This window comes from Elaeis guineensis, chromosome 3 (assembly GCF_000442705.2).
Source record: "Elaeis guineensis isolate ETL-2024a chromosome 3, EG11, whole genome shotgun sequence".
Classification (NCBI taxonomy): domain Eukaryota; kingdom Viridiplantae; phylum Streptophyta; class Magnoliopsida; order Arecales; family Arecaceae; genus Elaeis; species Elaeis guineensis.
This window is the reverse complement of record NC_025995.2, coordinates 117964189-117989863: the sequence shown is the minus strand read 5'-3', so window position 1 is coordinate 117989863 and position 25675 is coordinate 117964189. Positions and strand designations below refer to the sequence as shown.

At 37.8% G+C, this 25675-nt stretch overlaps 4 protein-coding genes across 4 annotated transcripts; 2 read left to right on the top strand and 2 right to left on the bottom strand.

The window, feature by feature from the left end:
- Positions 1-1136: 1136 nt before the first annotated feature.
- LOC105040586 (tetrahydroberberine oxidase) lies at positions 1137-2932 on the bottom strand. Its single transcript, XM_010917175.3, has one exon. The coding sequence runs from the start codon at positions 2865-2867 to the stop codon at positions 1203-1205; it is 1665 nt and encodes a 554-aa protein (XP_010915477.2). The 5' UTR covers positions 2868-2932; the 3' UTR covers positions 1137-1202.
- A 6575-nt stretch (positions 2933-9507) lies between these two features.
- LOC109505264 (uncharacterized) lies at positions 9508-13755 on the top strand. Its single transcript, XM_073254604.1, is given in 4 exon segments — positions 9508-9926; positions 9929-10027; positions 10030-10282; positions 13321-13755. Coding segments are annotated over 4 exon segments (642 nt in total). The 5' UTR covers positions 9508-9850; the 3' UTR covers positions 13535-13755.
- A 2635-nt stretch (positions 13756-16390) lies between these two features.
- On the bottom strand, positions 16391-19420 carry LOC105040587 (large ribosomal subunit protein uL5). Its single transcript, XM_010917176.4, has 5 exons — positions 19287-19420; positions 19068-19175; positions 18548-18590; positions 18264-18459; positions 16391-16843 (listed from the first exon to the last, which is right to left on the bottom strand). Exons 1-5 carry the CDS (start codon positions 19287-19289, stop codon positions 16645-16647), a joined length of 549 nt encoding a protein of 182 aa, XP_010915478.1. The 5' UTR covers positions 19290-19420; the 3' UTR covers positions 16391-16644.
- Positions 19421-20617: 1197 nt separating this feature from the next.
- Positions 20618-24111, top strand: LOC105041471 (pentatricopeptide repeat-containing protein DOT4, chloroplastic). Its single transcript, XM_010918441.4, is given in 4 exon segments — positions 20618-21705; positions 21708-22433; positions 22436-22852; positions 22855-24111. Coding segments are annotated over 4 exon segments (2613 nt in total). The 5' UTR covers positions 20618-20747; the 3' UTR covers positions 23367-24111.
- Positions 24112-25675: the final 1564 nt, after the last annotated feature.

The following is a 25675-nucleotide window of genomic DNA, read 5'->3' as shown; positions in this document are numbered from 1 at the left end:
CTTCTAAGTATAGCTTTCCATGGTTCAGCGAGCTGGTATGCTACAACAAAAGTATGTTCTTATGTATCCAGTGCAAGAAAAAATGTATGCTCTTTTGCACTGAGAGTTTCATGGTGCTAATTACTTATTAATACTTTTAGTTATTCAATTTCATCTTAATGTGTGGATAGAAGGGCACTTGGCTGGGATAATGAAGTAGATCAAGCAAGTTGTGATATCCATTTCAATGAAAGATTTTGATATAACACTATATGTTGCTGCCTTTGTCCTAGAACACTGCAATATTAAAATAAAAATTTGATATATCTACCGTGAGACCGTCCAATTTTTATTTTGGTCTGCTTACATTTTTCAGACCACCAGGTCACAAAGTGAGATCATGCTCCCCAGTCCCCACGTCTTCCCCAGCAGCCTCCCCTTCTTATCTCTCATACTGATAGAATTATATGATATTTTATAGCAAGGATAATTCCTTCCTTGCTTGCATTAATACTTTAGTTAATGCAGATTCTTGCCCGCATCTGTTTCGACCTACAAATTCTTCTGTCCTAATTCTCTCCTGGGAATAGGATTATGTGGTCAACTCTCCTCTCTTTGTGGTACAACAAACTCCTGAGTGCCCATTTGGTAGGGGGTGATGACCAAGATCAACGATGATATGGTTGGTTGCATCCTAGTGATCTTAGTGGCAATGACCATGAATCACCTGCACTCTTAAGATCACTAAAATCACTATAGCATAATTTGATGAAATGAAAGGTTGCCCATTCATTTCATTAAAAATGGCCAATGTGCAAAAGCACTGTTGTGCAAATGGCTGTTTTGGCCATAAGTCAAATTAGCTTACGCCTGGGCACAAAAAAGAAAAGGTCAGAGGAGGGGTATTGTTGTTTCAATCTTTACAATTACAGTAGCAGCAGCTTCTTTACCTCTTCTTGTGACTACAAATCGGTAACAATTTGCTTTAAAAACCTCACTTTGTGTCGTTCCTTTTTTATGCTTTGACTGATGATTTGAGATCCTCAAGTACCCTTCTCATCAGCCCTTGCAATGCATCTTCAATCTTTTCCTGTAGCTTTGCCCATAGCATGCTCTTGTCAGAATTGGTTCCGTTGGTATTTGTTTGGCACACGATGTTTGTTGCTTACTAAAGTAATTAACAAGACCATTTACCAAGTTCACAACCATACATTCTTCACTAGTCAGAGGAAGTGTTTGATCGGTGGCTTGGGTTTAGAAATTAGTGCCTTGAAGCCAATCAAACTCGACCTCCTTTCTTTGTCTACAATAAGAGGTGGGATGCTCTGTTCACTCCAGAAGAAATCCTCTGGATCAACTTTGCCCTTCACAATCGCCAACCTCTTAAAATTATTTTTGAAGTACTTCCTACCCCAGACTTTAGCCGTCGAGTAGCTTGTATTACCCTCCTCATTCTTACCCAGGTCCAGATCCCTGCAATTCAGATAAGCAGCCCTCGGATGCTTTGATGCGTAGGGCCTCATATATCCATGCATTCTCCCAATCCAATCCAAGTGCTTTTCAGCTGCCCAAGACCCACTGTCATTCCATTCAACCGTATATTCAATATTGAACAAATTCCCCCGCCTATGGGGAAATGGAATCTCTGATTCAAGAATCTCATCCATCCTCCCACCATGAGGATCCATGAACATGGAGCCGGCACCCTGCTCCGAAAACCTTCTCCAGATCCCTTCCCACCCACTTAAAGGGATGGGATCCTTCACATAGTCAGACTTGCCCTTTTGGAATCCCTTCGAGTACAAACCCCTATCCAGCAAAACTTCCACGGGCTCTCCGTTTGTATACCCAGCAAAGTAGACCGCAGATTGAATCCAACTCATCTCCCTGCAGTCATTCCTCTTCACCCCCAGCTCTGGGAAGCTCTTCCCGGTATGCTGGAGCAGCTCAGCGCAACCGCCAAGAAACAAAGAAGTAAAAACAGCCACCACTCCCTTCTCTCCACCCTCCGAGGGCTGGATATGAGCCTGGAGGAATAGATCTTCGTGGAGCTTGTGTGCGACGTGTTGCCATTTATTCAGAAGCTCTATTGCTCCCTGCTCCAAGGTCCTGCGGAGGGTGAAAACAGTGACAGTGGGGGGAACGGGGACTAACCTGACCTTCCACGAGACTATGATACCGAAGCTTGCTCCTCCACCTCCTCTGATAGCCCAGAAGAGATCTTCCCCCATGGACTCTCTGTCCAAGAGCCTCCCTTTGACATCAACTAACGTCGCGTCCAGGACATTGTCAGCAGAGAGACCATATTTCCTTACCAAGGTCCCCACACCGCCACCACTTAGGTGCCCGCCGACGCAGACAGTGTGGCAGATGCCTGCTGGGAAACCATGGAGGCTGCTCTTTTCTGCAATCCTGTAATAGAGTTCGCCTAGAGTGGCACCGGACTGGACCCAAGCGATGCCATGCTCCGTGTCGACACTTATCGATCTAAGGCTTGCGAGATCAAGCAAGATGAAGCGGCTGTCATGGTCGGACCGGTAGGAAAGGCCTTCATAGTCGTGCCCGCCGCTCCGAACTCTCAATGTCAGGCTGTGGATCCTGCAACAGATGACCGAAGCTTGGATCTGGGACGCATCCGCAGGCTCGAGGATGAGGAGGGGCTTTGGAGTAGTGGGAGATGCGAACCTGAGGTTTTGGATGGATGATAGGAGGAGAGAGGAGTAGGAATCGGTGTCGGGAAAGTAGACGAGTTGCGAGAAGTTGGTGGAAGGTGGGCTGTGAATGGAGAGGCAGTGGAGGAAGCTATCATAGGCTGGATGAGAAGAGGCTAATGAGATTGCCAGGCACAGAAAGCAATATAGGGCGAGATTTGTGGAGCTTAATGCCATCTTTTCTTTCTTTTACTTTCCCCTGTATGAGAGAGGTTGGAGATGCTCCTGCCTTGGCGAGGGGAATCCTTGTATCCATCCATTTCTCAGTTGGGGAGTAGTTCGCTTGTCAATTCTAAGATACTGTTCTACCCAACGTAATCGTTTCCGTTCTTTGTCTGCATCTCCGTATGGATGGTAAAAGGTTCTTATAGATGGTATCTTTATGTAGTAAGCAATATAGTTTGACTGGTGATAATTGGTTCTGCGGGTTGGCACACCTCTCCTTCACGCATGAGCTTGGCAGACGTTATGAGTTCAAACCTGAAAAAGATGGCCTCCCACGATTATTCCCCAAAATATGAACCAAACTAAAGAAAAATTGGTTAGTATTACGGCCAACTCCCCATCGCCTATCATCGAAAACATGCACCTATAAAACAGCATTCACATGGATCAGATTGATGTCCGATGAAGATCCTTCGATGCTTACATCAGAGAAAAAAATTGGTGAACAGTAGTTTTTGAATGTAGAAAGTAGCAGAATTCTGGCCCCGAGCTCATTTATCCGTACTGCTCACTTACTTTTCTTTTTATAGATGATTCTGATGTAACCGTTGAGCACGTGATCCCACTTTTTATAGCGCTAAATTATCGGACCATAAATATAAAATTAATGGAGTGTTAATTCTTCTTAATAGCCGTGACACGTAGTTGATAACCGTTTATGACGATTATAATATGTTGAGCAGATTAGCCAGCCATATGATGGTAGAACCGACTATATGTCGGTAGATTCTATGAGCGACCGTCGGCCAGTAGTTCTGTTATACCGATGGTTTAAGTCGTTCGCTGTTAATCGATAGTAGTCGAATCATTAGTCGATCAGTCGATATTAGTCGGTCAGTCGACAGTAAGTCGGTGTGATTCTTCAGTCAGTCGATGAAGAATTGAAACCGCATGATCAGCCGATGCACAGTCAAGTTGTGACGACCAAAGTCGGGGGTCGGTTGGTTTACCCCAACAATTAGCTAACAAAGAAAAATTTAATTGGTTATCCCCCTCATAATATATGCAAGAAGAACAATCATGTGATGGATGATTGCAATTTGTTGGTAATTGGTTACAATTGTTTTGGTAAATGGGGTTCCTATTTGAATGTATGCTGTTTGCATCTATAATGCTGACCTTCCTTTGTTTTCTCCATGAAACAGGGTGAATCTCTCTCTAGAGATAAAAGTGATATGAATATTATCTATTTGAATTCATTTTTTTATCCAAATCAATTCGAATATAGATAAAAATTTGAGGATCCATCTGATATCCATATCTGTATCCATATCCATAAAAAAAAAAAATATGAATATGGATAGATAACTATCGATGCATATCCGAATATTTGAATCTATATATAAGTCTATATAATTTTATATAGTACTTATTAATTTTTAAGCAAAATATACAATCATATAAATATATTATTAACTTGATTTATCATTTATTGAGTAATATTTTTGATTTTGTCATCATAAAAATTAATTATCTAAGTTATATATGTAATTATTTTTATATTTTCAGTATTCGAATTGTATCCATATCCATTTAAAATAAATTTAGATATGAATTTTTGCATCCGAATAATATCTATAAATGTATTTGTATTTATTAGACAAAACAAATATGGATATGAATATGCTGGTATCCGATCCGATTTCAGCCCTACTTCTCTCCCATTTCTCAATAACAAAAAGAAAATCACATGCTCCAGTTTTTAATTACTTCAGGAAATCTAAACAAATAGGTGTTATCTAACAAAAAGTGATTTTTATACCAAATACTTGTTGGAGCAAATTAGATGCATGACCTCACATATTTGAAAATTAATGCATGCCGAGCTTTTCTTTACCTAGAGCTTATCCGTTCACCATATTAATGCTATTATCTATCAGTTTATCTTGCTATTCATGTCATCTATGAACTCAATTATTAAAATATTGGTGGAAATCAATTTATCTAGCAATACCACAAAGACCTATTCATCTAATTAGTTGTTCTTTCTCTATTCATTTGTAAAAGAATTAATAGAATTCGTTTCATACATTTTTTCCCTGAACAATGACTTACTGATTATTCTTTTGAGGAAAATTAAAATTATTTCATTGCGTCCCAATCAATGCCGTGTCTCATTATGGCCTCAGATTTTAAGCTTCGACCCACCTATTGTCATATTCTAGCTCAAACTCAATGGTTCTCTTCTAGGCCGCACTCTTGGCGAGCTCTGTTATAAGATTGCAGAGAAGAGTGGATCCTAAGGCTTCCCGGTTGTCCTGAGTGGCCTCTGCCCAAGGTTGGTGTTGGCAGTCGCTTAGCGGGAGGCGGTCCCAAAACGTTGCTAAGGAAATGTGGTCTCGCCCCAGATAATGTCATGGATGCTAAGACAAGATGCTCTCTGTGTGCTGGTTGCATTTAGGTCATCGAATTGCTCCGTGAGCCACAGCATCCCAGCTGTGACAAGTGGGGTTCTGATTCACAAGATCCTTAGATGCCATTGCTTCTGATAACACTTTGAGATTGTTTACAGTCACAAGCAGCAACGTTGTGCCTTGTTCTCGAAGTCATTGATATTAACAAACATTAGCTTTAGTTTTCGGCTTCTGCAGTTCCACTATCAGCCACCAGACCATATCTAATTCCAAAATATTACTTGCCTGAAGAATACTTTCGTCGATTGGCCATGTATGAGCATTTATCTTGTCTTATTTGCCAAGTGTAACTTCTATTTATTCTGATACTAGTTGGAATGAATGGCCAAGCATATGTGATCTAGGCTGAATTGTCTGGTTCATCTGTGAAGCGTTTCTCGGTCTTAAATCATTTCATATGACAATTCTTTTGCCTTGCCCTTTTAGCCAATTGACCATGGACTAATCAAAATATGCAGATTGATGAAATGAGTATAGCTGATAAAACTTCACTATCACATAAAAGAATATGATCAACAAAGGTTCATACATGCTTATAGGTTCATTAAAACAGTTGTCAATTTTGCGCAAATGTCGAAAATGGCAGAATTCATAACACATGTTTCGCCTGTCTTTGATGCGGTTGTTTGTAAAGTTAATATGACAAATGAAATTTGAAAAGGTCATTTCGAGGCAAAGCAGGAACTTTGTATATCGCACATGATTATTATTTGCATGCTAACGAGAATATTTGCTTCTTTAAGTTTATAGGAAGCCTCATGCTTCCTTTTTTTTGTGGTTAAAAGGCACATGCTATTTCACAGCAAAACACCATATCTCGCCTCTGTTAATTTCTTCTAATTTAGTAGTCAAGATGCCACTTCTAAGTATAGCTTTCCATGGTGTAGTGAGTGGTGTGCTACAACAAAAGTATGTTCTTATATATCCAGTGCAAACAAAAATATATGCTCTGTTGTAATGAGAGTTTCATGGTGCTAATTACTTGTTAATACTATTAGTTATTCAATTTCATCTTAATGTGTGAATAGAAGGGGACTTGGCTGCAATAACGAAGTAGATCAAGCAAGTTGTGATATCCACTTCAATGAAAGATTTTGATATAACACCATATGTTGCTACCTTTTTGCTAGAACACTGTGGTAACATAAAAATTTGATATATCTACCATGAGACCGTCCAATGTTTATTTGGTCTGCTTACATTTTTCAGACCACCAGGCTACAAAGTGAGATCATGCTCCCCAGTCCCCACATCTTCCCTAGCAGGCTCCTCTTCTGATCTTTCATACTAATAGAATTATATGATATTTTATAGCAAGGATAATTCCTTCCTTGCTTGCATTATTAGTTTAGTTAATGCAGATTCTTGCATGCCTCTGTTTCGACCTATAAATTCTTCTGTCCTGATTCTTTCCTACGAATAGGATTATGTGGTTAGCTCTCCTCTCTTTGCGGTACAACAGATTCCTGGGTGCCCATTTGGTAGGGGTGATGACCAAGATCAACGATGATATGGTTGGCTGCATCTTAATGGTCTTAAGACTCGTTTGGTTCACGGAAAGAACTTTTCTTCTCAGGAAGTAATTTTTTGGGAAGTTACTTCTTGAGAATAGGATTTTGGTATATTTGGTTGACCATAGGAAGATGACTTATTATAAAGTAGTTTATGTTTGGATGAACATCTATTTTTTTGAAAAAACTGTGTAAAATACCTATTATATTCTTAGTAGATATAAAATCATACATTTTACTCATAAACTTTATATAAATATAATATTATATTTATATTAATATAAATATAATATAATATATTATAATATAACATTAGATCATAAAAATTTATTGTATTAATATAATACTAATATATTAATATTATATTAACATAATATGAATATTTTAATATAATAAATTTATTAATATAGATATAAATATTATATTAATATTAAAAAAATATTATGTTATATAAATATTAAAATATAATAAATATTAATATTATATTATATGAATATTAGATAATATTAATATAAGATTATATTACTATTCAGTATTTCATCCTAATATTTATTGATATTTTACTAAATTTTAATTATGATCTTAAAGATATTTTAGGAAAAAAAAATATTACACTTTTTATGTTACGAAAAGTGTCAAAACCCACTTCTCCATGAGTTTTCACTTCCTATAAATGTGGGAAGTGATTTTCATAAAAAGTACTTTGTTCACTCTCTCTCTCTTAAAACTCAATCAAATAAGAGGTACTTTTTTCATTCCCAGGAAGTGCCTCTTCCCCCCTCACTTCCATCAACAAAAGAGTCCTTAGTGGCAATCACCATTAATCACTTGCACTCTTAAAATCACTATTCAACTCTATGATGTTAAGTTTCCAAGATCACTCCACAACAGTAATATGGCTGAATTTTGGAGATAAAGTGCGTCTTAGTGGAGCGGAAAAAATATTTTTAAAATTGTTAATTTCTAAAAAAAATTCTTTTAAAAAAGAAGAGTTTGGTAATACCATAAATAAAATCTTTTAATTTGAAAGGTTTGATACGTTACAATACTCTTTTAATAATATTTTATTATAAAAATATTTAAGATATTATCTCACCATTATTTTTTATATTTTATTATTTTTTAAAAAATAATATTTTATTATTTTTTAATTCTTCTTCTCCTTCATTGCTTTTCCTCGCCACCGTTGCACATCGCCCCCATCCTCTCTCCCTCTCCCTCTGCCCTCTACCTTCCAGACATCACCATCGCGACTACCTCAATGCCACCCCATCCTTCCCCCACCCCTTTCCTCCTCCTTCTCCTCCTCTACCTCTACCCACCTCTCGCCAATTAGACCCATCACTCACCTCTCCACCACGCCGCTCGTCTTCCCGCTGCTCTCTTCCCCATCCTCTTTCCTCTTCTACCGCTCGGCCGGCTGCCCCCTTCCTCTTTGCTTGTAGTTGCCCCCCTTTTTCCTCCTCCCATTCGTGGCTGCCCTCCTTCTTCCTAGTACTCCTCTATCGCTCAATTCTTCACCACCACCGCTTGTCTCCCCGCACTCTCTTCCCACCCTCTTCCTCTTCTGCTGTCTAGATCGACTACCCCGTTCCTCCTCCTTCGTCGCTCATGGCTACCCCCTTCTTCTTCTTCTCCACCGCTCGTCTCACCATCATCACACACGACCCTTACATATTGTTTGGATGGAGGGTACATGGGGGTTCGTAAGGAAAGGGAGGGAGGGTAAAGAATAAAACTGTTTGGTAAAATTTTTTGAGAGGTAAAAGAGAATAAGAGGGGTTCTCAATCCCTCTGTACCCTTCACTTATTCAATTTTTTGTACCCTCTGATTTGGGGTATAACGGAGGGAAATGTTCACGCTTAATTTTATTTTCCTAACATATTCTTAGTAAAATTTTAAAATTACAACTAGATCATTATATACTCTATCTTCCCAACTGCTCTTCGCACAACTCAAAAATCCTATAGCCATTATAGATGAAGTTGGATATGATCGAGGAGTGAAATTCATCATATTAGAAAGTTGAGTCATGAATCAAAAAAAAAAAAAAGGATATTTGTCAAACGAAATGGGTATTTCAAAAAGCTAAAATCATTCTCGAATAGATTTATATGAATACAAAAAAAAAAAAGAATCAAAAAGAGCAGATTTGAGAAGCATATTTGTCAAAAAAATGAACATTTATCAAAATATCATAAATTTTAAATAGTAATCTATTAATGAGAAAGACATATTTGTCAAAATATATATAAAAATTCTTCTACCCCTCCTTAACCCCTCTATCCAAACAAGGATAAGATATGTATCTTCTTTACCCTTCTCCTCCCTTTCCAAACAAAGATTCATTAATTTCTTTACCCTTCTCTCCTTTCCTCCATTACCCTCCTCTCCATTCCTTTATGAACTCTAGTGTACCCCAATCCAAATAAAATATTAGTGCACTCTATGGAAAGAGGAAGGGGAGCATGGGAGAGAAGGGCGTAACTTCCAAAAATCTTACCAGTGTTTTTTTTAGATTTCGGGATTGCATCTGAAGTTTGAACTATTTACCATACTAACTATGTACATGATCAATTAAAACTAATTACTGATAAATAGATCAATATCATTCATCTTAAACAGACGTCTAGAAAATAGCCAATTGTAAAATGACTAAAAAAGATTTTGGAGTACTGTAGCAAAATTTTTGATAATTTGATTTACGTTATGTATATTTTTGTATGATTTATTTGTGAACTTTGTTTAAATATGGTATTGCACCCTTGAATTTTGATAACATACCTAATATGCTAATCGTGAATGCCGATGATCTTTAATCGCCGAACATAATCTCTGCACCAGCTTGCTCCGTGGTAATCTTGTTTCTATCCATATATAACGTAGCATCTTGTTTCTATCCATATACAACGTAGCATCTTGTTTCTATCCATATACAACGTAGCAATCTGTTTCTATACATAAATAATTAATCTTTCCCGACTCCTTTCGTTTAACATGCGGTGAGAGATGACGACGGGAAAGGATGCATCCGATGGAGCAGCGAGCGGCGGAAGCACACCTCCGCCGCCGACCCCAGAGGCGCCGCGGTAGCCGCCGCCGTCGTCATCATGGCGCGCTCCGCCGAGACCAAGTGCTCCGGTGAAGATGCGGAGGCTCCGAGGGCGGTAGAGGGCAAGGTCAGGGGGAGCAACAGGAGAAGGGGAAGTCGGAGGTATCAGGGCTGGAGAAGGCTGCCGGTGTGGTCATCGACGTGAGCTCCGATGGTAGCGGGGAATGGAATGCCGAGGCCGGGAAGGTATGCAGGATCTGCCATTTGAGCCCCGATGACGAGGATTTGGAGGGCTTGGAGTTGATCCAGATCGAGTGCGGGTGCAAGGGCGAGCTCGGGATGGCTCACCGGTTCTGCGCTGAGGCCTGGTTTAGGCTGAAGGGCAACAGGTATTCTAGCACCCTTTTTTTTTCCTTTTTAGTTCTTAGCCGCTGTGCGGCGAGTATGCTCTTGGCTTCTTATCTCTGTTCGGTTGTCCTTGCTATACCTGTTTGTGATAATTTCAAAGAGAGAATTTTAGCTTTCTTCCCTGTTTGCAGCTGTGAGGTGTGGCAAGCCACCATCCAATTAAATGGTCTATTAAAGGATGTTACTAACAGTTCCCAGGTTGGATGGTTGCTTGAAGCTTTTTTCAAGCCATGTGGAGTTGGCTTGATTATTCCTTCTTCACCATTAATTCTATTCGACGGCAACCTCCAATGTTGTTACTGTGAGTTTCCTCGTATTTCTTCAGGAAACCTCTGTCAATGTTGGCCTAGTTTTTTCCCTCTTCCTAACCGTTCAATATAGACTCAAGCATCTCTCTTTTATGGGTACTCCTGAAAGTTTGGTGAATGTACCCAGCATCTCAACTTGTCCGTAGTTGGTGCACAACCGCAGATCACCTTTGATATCCTCACTTCTCATAGCATCCATCATCATTGTACGAGAGATCCACTTCAGCATTCCCATCCCCATACAACACTTTTGGCTTTACTGGCTGTTTATTAAATTCGCTTTAGTTGCCAGAAGTACACATCAGTCGCATACGGCATACAAACATATCTCTAAGGGTCTGTTTGGTATTGTCTTCATTTCCTGTTTTTATTTTTTAAAAATCTACAACACATGATGAAAGCCTTTTGCTTTATAAATTATTTATAAAATTTTAAAATCTATTTGATTGAGATACGTCAGATTACAGGATAATCTGATAATTTTTAAAAATTATTTATCTAAAAAAATAATTATAAAAAAAAATAATTTTTACTATATTTGGTTGGTGAAAAAATTACTTCGAAAAATAATATTAAAAAAGATTACTACGTTTCGTTGGATATAAATCTACATAAGAATATGATCAAATTTAAAAATATATTTTAAAAATAAAATAATTTTTTAATTCTAAATAATATTATCATCTTCAATCAATTTTTATATAATGAATATAATCGTATAGCTATTTACAAAATACTATTTCATCTTAATTTTTTGACAAAAATTCTTTAATCTTTATTGAATAAATTTGGAAAGACATGAGAATAAATTCAATAATTACATATGCAGTTTTATTTAGGATATTTTGGTCAATATGGATTACGGCACTCAAAAATTTATCAAATACCAATCTTCCATGGTATTTGTTTTATCTTTCTCTCCAAAAAATAATCATGAATCTGTCAACTTTTTTACCATTTTTTTTTTCCTTTTTCATACCAAACATGTAATCTGACGTGAGAATCATTTTCTCATGTCAGATTATCCCCTAACTAAACATCATATTTTTCAAAAAAAAATGAAATACAAGCAAGAAATAGTAGAAGCAATCTGTGTAGTCTTTTTTTTTTTTTTTGGTAGCAATCTATGTGGTCTTTAACTAATTATAGGGAAACAAACACACACACACACACAAAAAAAAAAAAAAAACCTAATAGGTGCCAGGTTGTCCATCTAGCATTGTTAGGTATGTCTATCAATCTCTATTCCTTCCATAGATATACCTATTACTTTTGTTGCTGTGCGTCTCCGACTGGGTGATGTGGCCAGAGTGGTCGGATTGGGTAGTGCTGGTCTTCACCATGCTAGAGACCTGCAAAAAAGTCCACAACATCAGAGAAAAAGGTGGGGGTTCTCCGATTGAGAATCCTCCGACGGTTAAATCAGTATCGATCGGAGAGGAAGAACAGTAAGAAAGAGAGATAGCAAGAGCATGTAAGAGAGAGAGAGAGAACGGACCTCCTATAGCGTCAATCCTGATATTCTTATGAGGAGAGGACTATCAGGTGATTGGTCACCTCCCGTCGGAGAAGTGGCTGTCAAAGAGCCAGAATAATGGGTGTCAGCTGGTTCTGACGAGACCAGCCTTCTACAAGTGGGAGAAAGTTGCTGTCAGATCGAAACGTCCCCCACGCTAGAGGCCTCTAGAGCCTCAATATGGCTCACGGAGGATTGGGACAGAGACCAAGTAAGATCGGCAGTTGCCCGATGATGCAGATCTCACCGATCTGCCAATCTCTCTTGAGTGGTCGGATAAGAGCCAAGATCTGTGGAGCTTTTTGAGGTGCCATGTGATATCGTTTGGATCACACGATCTGAGTTGCTAGATCACAATGCCATATGCTTGTCGCATCTCCGTGTGTCTAACACGCAACAAAATATGGTCCAACAACTTTAAAACCAATTGCATTATAGGGATCATTGGTTTGGTTGGTGCCTCAGATTCAGTTTGATGTTCACTGGTAATTGCAGTTGATATTAATAATCTCAATTTTCGTCCTTTTCATTTTTCGGCCTTTGTACTCCAGGACTTTCTTTTGTAATTCTAATTTAGCATGTAAATTGTCATTTTCTCATCAACTAAAAAATATCATTTGTAACATCACAAATCTGGTGCATCTTCTTGAAAATTAGCAGCAAGTTCGTTCATCCATACATAGTGCAAAAGGACAAAGTTTGCTGTTGACCCTTGGTGTAAGCCTGTCTTGAGTAGAAACCTACTTGACTCTCCCAAAGTACTCCAAGCCCCTCTTATTCCATTAGTCTGCAATAACTTTGCAAACTCTTATCTGCCAATCGCATTTAATTTATTCCATATTCTCTATGATACTGAGCTTTAGAGAATGATACTAATTCTGCTCAAGGCTCCTTAATAGCTGCTTCCATGTCCCAGACCCGTTAACCCATGATTAAGCACATGTTGCTGGGGCTGTCTCTAGCTTTTTTGGAAGTGGTCTTTTGTCTTCATGTCCGTTATCGTTGGTGTGCTGGTATCCTTTGCATTTTTTTAAGGTGTTCTATCTTTCCTTCTACTCTGCCTACTTTGGCCACAACCATTTTCTATCAGTTCTGACTCCGTTAAATTGCTATTAGGTAAAGCATTACATCCGATTATCAAGAAGAGGTAAGATTTTATATAAATAATTATCTCCGGCTCTTGATCATTTCCCAGGTGTTGTGAAATTTGTGGTCTAAATGCAAAAAACATCATTGATGAGGAAGACATCAGCTCCGTGGAGTCATGGCATGAGAGGATAATGCTGGGCAACAGCACCAACAGAAACTCATCAGAGAGGGGCAGTTGTTGGAGTCAACCATTCTGTCATTTCTTTATCTTCTTCCTGCTAATAGTGGCCTACATACTTCCATGGTTGTTCATATCATGAATGGTTTGTAGTCTTTCGATATTATTGGAAAGTTGGAGATTTTTCAGGCATGGCCGTTTGCCTAGAGAAGGGAAAACAGAAAGTTGAGACAATGTGAGTACTTGGTATATTTGTTATGAATTAGTTATCACAAAACAATAATATGCTTTGAATTTTTGTAAGAAACACTGGAGATTTCTTTAGAGAAGTGAAATAGAAAAGAAAGATATCATCATTTCTTATATATGTTGAAAGATATTCAAAAGCTAATACGGACATATATATATTAACTTTGATTGTTGATTGTTTTCCGTTTTTTGGAGGATGAACAATAACAGTGTGTTATGATTGCATGTAAATTGACAGATGTTAACCCGTCCTGTTCTCTGTGTTACCTTTTGGATGTTGATCGTAATTTTTCTTGTTAGTTTTGAAGTGGTGTTTTATTTTATATTTTTAACATGACATGCATTGAATTAGTGACCTTAAGATTGTAAAACAACCTTCCATTTTCGCTTAAAGGTCAACACTGCGTTTTTATGATTTCTCTGAAGAAAAAAGTGGATCATTTCATTTACCATACTAATGCCTATGATAGTCTAAACATAGCCGATCTTTCTAATTGCATCACTATTGAACGAGGATGCAACTAGTTGAACCCCTCCGCCTAACAACTAGAGATTTTTTGTTTGAAACTTAGATGGTGCTGTAAGAACTTGGCCAACTCGACTCAATCAAGTCGGATTGACTTGGGCTGATGGGACCAAATTGAACCAGCTTTCCAAAATCTCCGCAAGCGAAGAGATGGCAGAAGTAGTGCCGGCTTTATTGAGGAAGATTTTGCCACCATGATAGAATGGATTGGAAGCCCACCCACTCCTTTATGACATTCAGATATGCCGTAACTTCACTATGATTTTGCTATGCATATTTAAGGACAGATGAAAAGCACCATTGATTTGATCGCTTTTTATATGGAAGAGCATACTGATAACTGAACCTAACGTCAGAGTCAAACTGACCCTCGAGTCTTGTAGTGTATTTTATTTTTTTGATTTTTTGGAATATGCTCATACTAGATTAGTGTGCTTACCTGTTTGTACCAAAAGAAAAAAAAAAAAAGAGACACCACTATCAAATAATAGATCAAAGAAAAAAAACAGAGAGACACCACTATCAAATAATAGATCAATTAGTAGGTTAGACTGAACCATCTTCATTCAAGATGAACCGAGATCAAACCTGTTAATACGTGTCCTAGACACCAAAATGGATCGATGCCCTCCAGGGCACCACCTTTGAGGGCCTGTTAACAAAGACATGCTGTCCCTTACAACCCAAGCTATACGCCAAGTAGTTGGAGAGAGCAGTACCTCCTATCCAAGTTAAGAAAGTCTTTACGCACCTCATAAAATTGACATGAAACGCACTGTCTAATCACATTGAACCATATAACGTACTTAATGACGGAATAACATTTAATATCATTCAATTTTTTTTTCTTCAATTTTCAATGATAAAAATATTTTTTTCTCTATAAAATAAAAAAAAATAGTATTATTACTTCTTGATGTCTTATATGATTTTTTGTGAATATATATAATATTTTGAATAATACATATAATTTTTTGTACCTTTATGACATCCTGAATAATATATATAACTTCCTGATATTTTGTATAACTTCATATATATATATATATATATATATATATATATATATTATATATATATATATATATATATATATATATATATATATATAATATCTTGAATGATATATATGACTTCCTAATACTTTATACGACTTCTTGTTAATATATATAATATTTCGAATAATATATATGATTTACTGTGACATCCTCAACAATATATATGTTTCCTAATGTCTTATATAACTTTCTGTGAATATATATGACATCTTAAACAATATATATAGCTTCCTGATTTCCTGTCAATATATACAATATTCTGAACAATATATATGACTTTCTGATACCTTTTATGACCTCCTGTTGATTATAATAATAAACAGAATATCATATAAGATATCAGAAAATTATATATATTGTTCAAGATATCATATATACGAATATGTAACCATATATATTATTTAAGATGCCATATATATTGATAAAAAATTATATAAAATATAAGAAGCCATATATATTATTCACAATGTTATATATATTCACATAAAATTATATATATTATTCATAATATTTATATATTCAAAAAAAATATCATATATATTCACAAGAAATCATATATATATTGTTTAGAATGTCTCATATATTTCATAAAAAGTCATACAAAATCATCAGAAAGTAATATATATTATTCAAAATATTATAAAAATATAAAAAATTATATATAATGTTCAAAATATCATATATATTCACAAAAAATCATATAAAATATCAAAAAATAATAATACTATTTTTTTTTGTTCTACGAAAAAATAATATTTTTATCACAAAAAATTTGATGAAAAAAATTAAATTATATTTAATATCTGTCTCATTATTAATTGTGCTACATGATTCCATGTGATTGAATCGTGTGCTCCACATCGATCTTACTGCTCGTGGTGCACAAAGAATTACTCATCCCAAGCTATATGTCAAGCAGCTGGAAAGAGACAGAAATTTGCAACCCACCATCACCCATAAGCCCCTCGTAAAGCCATAAACCAACTACAAGACTGTTAACAGAAGTCCCATGGTGATAGAAACCAAATCTCATCTTAATCATTAGGTTTCCTCTTCTAAAAATCATCCATCTACTGTCGTATAAATTTCACGGAAAAAATAGAACACCTAAATATTGAAATGAGACTAGCAACAAGCTATCCATCCAGCTTTTGACTTCCCATCAACCAATAATATTCTCACAACCTTTATGAATCACTAAATGACTTCAAATATAATATCCACGGTCAGGAAGAAAAAACAGAGCACATGAAAGAAACAATATAAAATCAAGTACTTTCAGATATAACTTCTCAGGAACAATGACAAAATTGAAGCAAAATTCTTCCATGAACCAGTTACTCTGATGGATAACAGATGAAGCTTCAATTAAACTAGAGAAAAAAAGGTTGAAGGCTTTGATACTTTGACATGAAAAGCTTAACCAGTGGTTGCCTGGGCCTTGTTGAGGATAACACCCTCATATTTGACCTGGAACCACTTCATGGCATCCTCCTTGGTGACCCTGTGCTGTATTCCAACACGAGACTTGCACCGACGGCGACGTCCAACACGATAACCAGGCCTTTCCAGAACAACATAAAAATCCATGCCATAAATACCTGTTGAGGGATCATACCTGTCAAAATAACATGAATATCAGTGACCAATTGATGGAAGTCATATATTAGAATTCTCAAGGCAACAAGGTTTACCGTAAGCCAACAAAGATTTGCTGGTTCAAACTTACGATCAATAGGTTACACAAATAAGAAAAAATGTCCGCCTATTTCAAAAATAAAGGCCATCAAAACCTCATACGAAAGAGAGGCATAATCTTTTCGTTCCATATGTATGAGCTAATCATCTAAAAGGTCATAAATTTGCAAGCCCACGAAACATCATCAGCAAATGATAATTATTATCAACATTCAGCTCCCTTTGGCTTCTATCTTCCAAGTGAATATTTGCCAACAATATTAGCAACTCACAAAATAATCAGAGACAAAAACATTAACAAATAAACTGACATCAAACTGTAAAACATCAATATTCAGTCAATGTTGCATAAGTCAATCAACAGACCATTTGATTATCAATACTGTGTAAAACACCATGTCACAATGCTTCACGAAAGAAAGAAATTGTATTTTGGGAAATAAAGCAATTCCGGTTATGTTGCCCTTCTTCTCCAATGTTATAATCAAATGACAGAGAATCTTATATCAAATCCCCATAAAAGAATGTTCATCCAATTGATGAGCATTATTTGGGGCAGGAAAAATCACATCATCCATTGGTAGCAACAGTCTTGGCAGATAAAAGCCCATAATGAGTTCATTAGAAAATTGTAGTAGCTTCAGACGAACCAAAAATGCTTTAGACCATCCCCAAATACTCTTTGTAAATCCTAATCGGTCAGCGCCAAATTCAGAACAGTTGAATAACAAAATCCTAGCAAAAATCCAAATGGAATTCATATATCAAAAAAAATGTTGATTTACAATTTTGACATTGATCTAGCTATAAGGCATAAAAGGGTTACGGTTTGTAGAGAATGTAAAATCATGTTTCATTCACTTCAATCCTCAACCAAAATATATGCTGACGAAAAAAGAAGTCAAAATAAGCCCCAACTTGTTTTTCCAAGAATTACCTCAACAAGAGTTCATCAAGACGATACATATGTAAAGCAGTTAAATGGGTTGATCAAGAAAACTTATCAACCCAAACTCACAAAAATAAGACATGCACACGTCACTATAAAATTTGAACCACAATGCTCCCAAGGAGGAGAAATGGATGTGTATCTACTGCTGAACCAACCAGTCATAGACATATTAAGGGAGGACATCCATTTCTTGTACATGGATATCACTGTTTGATCAATCTCAAAATTGTAATATTTAACTCAACAGTCCAGAACTACAAAAATATAAACCACCCTTATCTTTAATGCATAAGACACTCGAATTTCATATCTACATTTATTATATGCAATGATTTGTGATTTTAGGACGTTCAATCAACATTGAAAATAAAGAGTAGATTTCACTTACTTAATACCCAGATCAATATGCTCTTGGATGCCAAAACCGAAACACCCAGTATCACTAAAGTTTCTTCTTAGTAATTCATATTCCTTCACTTTTAAACCACTCTCCAAAAGCTGCATTGCCTTTTCACCTCTGACAGTAACATAGCATGCAATCTTTTCATTACGCCTGATTCCAAAGGACCGGACAGTGTATCTTGCTGCAGAATGAGATCAATATACATGGGCCATCAAGCAAAGGAAATCAAAAATAAATATAAAATAGAAATGAAATAAAAATAAAAATACCCTTTGAGAAAACTGGTGTTTGCCCACTCAATTGCTCCAAAACCTGCAAACCGAAATAAGAGAACATAATACTTCAACCACATGTTTGTATATGTGAGAGAGAGAGAGAGAGAGAGAGAAAAGAGAGAGAGAGAGAACAGTTTTAGGGAATCAAATTGCACGCTGTCTTTAATTCGAAGTGAATAGAATACAATGCAATTCCCTAAACATTTCGCACAAATATATTGAAGTCGGATTCTGGTCCCGCTACACCCAAATACTAGCCTAAAGAAGTCCCCACATATAAAGAAACGACGACGGAGATCATCAACTCGAGACATTGAAGAAACAATATAAAGATTAATTCTTTCAACTCCAAAGAAGAATATGAAAAAGGAAAACGAATAATGCAATTATTTGATACTCGAAACGAGAAGAAGAATAAAATCGAAAAAATAGAGGAAGATATCCATGACGGCTTCGATCCGAGATCTGATTTACAAAAAAAAAAAAAGGAAAAAAGAAAAAGAAAAGGTGGAACCTTAGCGGCTCTGGTGAGACGATCACCGCTCTCACCGACGGAGATGTTGAGGACGAGCTTCTGCACCTTGATCTCCCTCATCGGGTTCGACATTTTCTTCTCCGAAGCCTGCCAAGGAAGAATAGAAGACGACGCCGCCGTCAATAGAAAAAATGAGAAAAAAAAGGGGGGCAAAGAAAACTAACAGGAAAAGAGAGAAAGGGATCGGAGGATTCCGACCATGGAAAGAGAGGTGAACGGGAGTCGGCACAGAACGAAGACGGACTCGCGCCGCTGGGCGGGAACGAAGAAAGAAACCCTAAAGAAGGCGCACACCCTGGCCACTAGGGTTTTGGCCGCTCGTTGTTGCCGACCGAAATGACGAAAATGCCACCGTTAAATTTTATGATGGTGCACACACTTGCCACTAGGGTTTTGGCCGCTCTTTGTTGCCGACCGAAATGACGAAGATGCCACTGTTAAATTTTATTGGGAAGAAAAACAGATTTGCGTTTTCCGTTGCCGGGTTAGTTCATATTTAACTCCTTTACTGAACCACTAATATAATTATTAACTCCCTTAATTCATTCTAAACAGCTTTTATGTTTCCAAAATTGCTTGTTTGTGATGAAGCAAGAATCTTCACATTATTACTCCATCCTCTGCTATAATTAATGCACAAAAAACACTAATTGAGGATGGCAATTATACCAAAAGAGAGCAACAAATCTTTCAATTTTTTCTAATGCAAAGGGAAAGAAGTGATAATTTCAATCATAATCAAATATTCAAATATCAAGTGATAATTTCATAATTATAAGCAAGTAAAATAGGTGCTATCATGCTTCAAATCCATCATCCAGATTAGTCACATGACATAACCACATAATTTTCTAAGACATGGAGCCTAAGCCTATAAAATGGAAGATAACTTAGCAGTACTGAAAATAAAACGATTACAATTATCATATCAACCCAATAAACCAGTTTCATCATTTACAAATAACAAAATTTGTTCAACTACCTAGTTCAATTATTCACGTAGTATCAGAGATACACTACTACTTGACTCAACAATAGTCCCCAAACCATCCGACACTGGCGTCTTGTCGCTCTAAAATGGAAAAGATTAGATAAGCTGATATGAATTAAAGAACGCCACTATGCGTGCTTACAAGCTTGCAGGCAGGCTCACTGTAACACGGGCTGAAAGAAAAAGCCTTTTTGTTGATGTTCCGATGGAGGAAGTGACTAAAGAAGCAGTAACACAAGCTCATTAAACATCTACACATTCCCAAACAAATCGAAACACAAACTCCAAATTTGGAACCAACGAGCATTTAGAGTAGGCAAGAGGAAGGAGAGGAAAAAAGAAGGACCGAAGTAAACATGGTTTTGGTTACCTTTGCCATGGATAGACCTGCCATGACCGTGTACCCAAGCAGTGGGAAAGTGAAAGGCATGCTGATGCCGCCATTTGGGAAGAGAACGGCGTGATGGGAAGGTGAAAAGCATCCTGAGGCCGCCATTTGGGAAGAGAACAGCGTGCATCCCCACCCCACTCCCCCCCACCCCGGTCATTTGTACACCCGCGAGGAAGCACGTGCTCTACACGTGAAATCGCTGGGTTATGTAAGTTGGATGGCGAACTCCCCTCCTCCGCAGTACTAGTTCCTTTCTCTCGGCGAACTCCCCTCGTCGATGGCGGCAGCGTCGCCTCTCTCTTCGATCTCCAGCCTCCCCCTTTCCCTTCCTTCCTCCTCCTCTCCGTCGAAGCCGAAGCACCACCGAAGTCTCTCTAACCTCTCATCTTCTTCAGCTCTGCGGAGTTCTGAGTCCCGGAGAACCATTATGAGAGCCTCCACTTCAGTCTATGAGAAGCAACGGATCGATCTTCATGTTGAAATCCGGAAGTTCTGCCGAAAGGGAGATCTAAAAGAGGTCATGAGATTGATTTCTGACAGCGAATCGGAGGATCACTGCATTAATTCCGAGACTTTTTGCTCTGTTCTTCAGCTTTGCGCCGAGCTTTGCTCGTTGGCCGATGGTAGGAAAGTCCACGCTATTTTGTCCTCCTCCGGTATCAAAATTGACACCCTTTTGGCTTCAAAACTGGTCTTTATGTACGTTAAATGCGGCGACTTGGGAGAAGGAAGAAGGGTTTTTGACAAGAGTGCCGCCAAAGATCACATTTTCCCTTGGAATCTTTTGCTAAATGAGTACGCCCAGGTTGGTGACTTGGAAGAAAGCATCGATCTTTTCAAAGAGATGCAGTATTCATCCGTTAAGCCAGATTCCTACACGTTCTCCTTGATCTTGAAGTGCTTTGCCACTGTGGGTGGTGTCTCCGAAGGTGAACAAGTTCATGGGAGGCTGATAAAACTAGGTTTTGGTGCTTACAATGCAGTTGGGAATGCTCTCATTGCCTTTTATTCCAAATGCAATAGAATCAATAGTGCTGTTGATATGTTCGATGAAATGCCCGATAAAGATGTCATATCTTGGAACTCCTTAATTAATGGTTGTGTTTCTAATAGTCTTCCAAGAAAGGGAGTTGAGCTGTTCACAGACATGTGGTTTTCGGGAATGGATATAGATTCAGCAACACTCGTGAGTGTTCTCCCAGCTTGTGCTGAATTGGGTATTCTTACACTAGGTAAAGCGTTCATGGGTATTCGATAAAAGCTGCTTATAGTAAGGAGGTAACTGTCAATAACTCTCTGGTCGACATGTACTCAAAATGTTGTAGTTTGGAAGGTGCATCTCGAATTTTTGAGAGGATGGTTCAGAGGAGCGTTGTATCATGGACTTCGATGATCCAGGCATGCACTCGAGCTGGGCTGTTTGATGAAGCAATTGTATTATTTGGAGAAATGGAATCAGTGGGTGTCAGACCAGATCTATTTGCTGTCACAAGTGCTCTTCATGCTTGTTCTTGTCGTGGGTCATTAGACCAAGGGAAGAATATCCATGATTATATAGTTAGGAATAGATTGGAGAAGAATCTTATTGTTGCCAATGCACTTATGGACATGTATTCAAAATGTGGGAGTATGGAGGAAGCTAGATCCATTTTTGATAATACCACCAGTAAGAATATTATCTCATGGAATACCTTGATTGGAGGCTACTCAAAGAACTGTTTTCCTAATGAAGCACTTAGTCTGTTCAGCAAAATGCAATTCCACATGAGGCCTAATTCAGTGACCATGGCCTGCGTCCTTCCTGCTGCTGCTAGTCTTTCATCTTTAGAGAAAGGCAGAGAGATCCACGGCCACATATTAAGGGCAGGGCATTTTTCAGATGGTTACGTGGCAAATGCTCTTGTTGATATGTACACAAAATGTGGTGCATTACTTCTTGCACGTCTGCTCTTTGATAGAATGTCCAAAAGGATCTTATCTCATGGACAGTGATGATTGCTGGATACGGCATGCATGGGCACAGAAGAAATGCTATCACTGTCTTCAAGGAGATGAGAGGCAGTGGTGTGGAGCCAGATGAAGTTTCTTTTACTGTCATACTATACGCTTGCAGCCATTCTGGACTCATTCATGAGGGATGGGAATTCTACAATATAATGAGAAATGAATACAAGATAGAGCCTAAATTGGAGCATTATGCATGTGTGGTTGATCTACTTAGTCGTGCTGGATGTTTAGTCAAAGCATATGAGTTCATAAAATCAATGCCAATAGAGCCAGATTCCACTGTTTGGGGTGCATTGCTCTGTGGTTGTAGAATCCATAGGAATGTCAAACTTGCTGAGAGAGTTGCTGAACATGTTTTTGAATTAGAACCAGAGAATACGGCTATTATGTCCTCCTTGCAAATATATATGCAGAGGCAGAGGAGTGGGAGGCTGTGAGAAAACTAAGGCAAAAGATCAGTGGCCATGGACTGCGGAAGAGCCCAGGCTGCAGTTGGATAGAGATCAAGAGCAAGATTCATGTCTTTGTTGCAGGCAACAAGTCACATCCACAATCAAAGAAGATTGAGCTATTTCTCAAAGAGGTGAGGAGAAGGATGAAGGATGAGGGTTATGTTCCAAAGAAGAGGTATGCCTTGATAAATGTGGACGATACAGGGAAGGAAGATGCTCTTTGTGGGCACAGTGAGAAGCTGGCCATTGCCTTTGGTATTTTGAACTCCCCAAAAGGTAAGCCCATTCGAGTGGCAAAGAACTTGAGAGTATGTGGTGACTGTCATGAGTTTGCCAAGTTCATGTCCAAGATGGTGAACAGGGAAATCATCTTGAGGGACTCCAATTACTTCCACCATTTTGAGGGAGGGAGGTGCTCTTGCAGAGGTTATTGGTGAACCTTGACTAGAACTTGGAGCGGATTAAGGTGGTCTATAAGCAGGAATACAGATTCTCAGAAGAAAAACTCTAGTTGGCAGTTACGCACACAAGCGTCCAGAAGTTGAAGTCATAGATGGGTCTTGAAGATAAATCTTGTGTTGCTGCATGACAACTTGTACATATCACAATTTTGGCAGAGTGAACATCAATGCTTTTCTTACAGTAATGAAAGGATTGACATGTTGTAAGTTTAGCAAGGTGTCCTTGCGCTGTGATTGCTCCAGTCATTCCATAAGCATTTGAAGTCCAGGCTATACATGGTCCATGTGATTACTTGCAGTGCCTGGATTTGATGGGCTGAGGAAAACTTATATTGCATCAAGAACTCACAATGTAGAGGAAAACAAACTGAAGTCTGCAAGAATTGATAACATGCAGTCCTCCATCCCTTCCCTCTTAGTCAGGTCAACTAGCAAGGTGAAAATTACAATGTACCTATTGCTTCGGTCAGATATCATCCATCACTGGTTGAAGGAAGAAAAATATTTTGAAAAAAAAGGTTGTTTCTAGTCTGATCAATTGGCGGGTGGATATTATGGGGGAATAGTAATAGAATTCTACAGAATTGCTTCACTTTTTAATGATTATATACTGGAGAAGAATATCTTTTGTATTCAGGGACATGGTACAGATCATCTCAAAAACTTTTCTGTCAATTTCTTGAAGGTTTTTAAATCAGAATGAAATCTTATGTCCTTTCTATTGTTCTGGGGAGAAATATCTAGGAAAGATCAAGACATTTATATGACTAGCTATAAGAAATAAGATTCACGCCAAGGAATTCTTGGGATGGAAGGGATGGATGATTTCACGTTCTTGTATTCTATCCTAAAGGAACTGTCAGTCATTTACTTTGAACTGCAGGTTTGTCAAGTTTATTTGGGGAAAAATAGAAGTCCAACCGTGGCATTGAAGGCAGGTTTATTTTGATTGCCTACAGCAACTCCCTGAAGGTGGTTTTCTTTACTCCATTTCTTTTTTAAATTGAGTGGCTTTTTATCCTCTTTTGGCCATAAAACTAAACTATAGAAGAAGAAAGTGAGAGATCTAGGTCCATACTGTAATTACTAAATTATCTAGACTCAAATACTTGTAGTTGCATCATCCAGGATTCAAACCCAAATCTCTGATTACTAACTAGTGAGATGCGGCCATTGGGATAAACCCCCATTCACAAAAATATCTCTAATACAGAACTTCTATCTATTGCTTCATGCAAATCTAGGGGTTCATGCTGGACGCAGATTAATCTTCGCAAACCCTAGGAATATTTTAATAACCATTGCTCCTACCATTTGTCCCTTGACATCCGCCAGGTAATGACCTTGGACAAGCTAAACCTGATCTAACAATGAAATATGCCTCATAACCCAGCTGTTATCTTTAATGATAATGAAATATTTTGCATCAGATATAAGTAGATTACAGTAATACAAAGAACAACAAGCTCTTTTTTGCCTCAGCAATATTTAGTAGCTTTGATGGTAGTGGTTTTCTTTCCATCTGATGATTATGTAATTACCTTTTTTTTCTTTTCAGGGTTGGGCTGTTTAATCAAGAGTTGGTGTCATGGTCATCTCACAGCTATGCATTGTAAACAGAACCTCTCATTCTTGGCAAAAAAAAAAAAGTGCATTTATATAATTAACATGAAAAAGTGTACGATAACATTTACAGACACTTCTCATAAACAAATGTTGAAACATGATTTTGTGCAGTAGTTGTGATACCAGAACAATGAGGAGATGCACTCACTAACACTATGGGACAACTTGAGCTTCTGTGAAAGATTCATGGAAAGAATTCGATCAGAAGAACCTAGTCATATTCTCTCATCGAAAGCCAATACTTATGTACCTTGAAATATTACACCCTATCAACATTCCCAGCCGTTCGATCAAACCAATAGTCGTACTTCTCCCACATTATCGGTGAAAAGGCTGCACTTTAGATAAGTGTACTGTCTAGTCAGCACTTGTACCGTACTGCAGCAGAGGCAGCTCAACAACTTCCTCCAATATTTTGATGGCATTTCCATGCGCTCATCATTACTCTTATAAAATATGGCGGATCCTGTAGTTCATTTGAATTTCTTCATCTTTAGCTGATTTCCATTTGGTCAGGCTGTCGTGATCAGGGAATGGTCTAGATTTTCAATAAGTTGGATGCGTCACCTACAACGAGGTTACCAGAATTTGTAGCAGTGGTATACAGCCAATTGACCTGCCAAAGCGATGTGTAAGGTTATTGGATTTGTCTTCTAGTT

Coding starts and splice junctions, on each gene's coding strand:
- LOC105040586 (XM_010917175.3), bottom strand. CDS start 2,867: ATGGCATTAAGCTCCACAAATCTCGCCCTATATTGCTTTCTGTGCCTG.
- LOC105040587 (XM_010917176.4), bottom strand. Junction 18,460..18,547: donor AACACCAGTTTTCTCAAAGG/GTATTTTTATTT, acceptor CTCATTCTGCAG/CAAGATACACTGTCCGGTCC. Junction 16,844..18,263: donor CATATTGATCTGGGTATTAA/GTAAGTGAAATC, acceptor TTATTTTGACAG/GTATGATCCCTCAACAGGTA.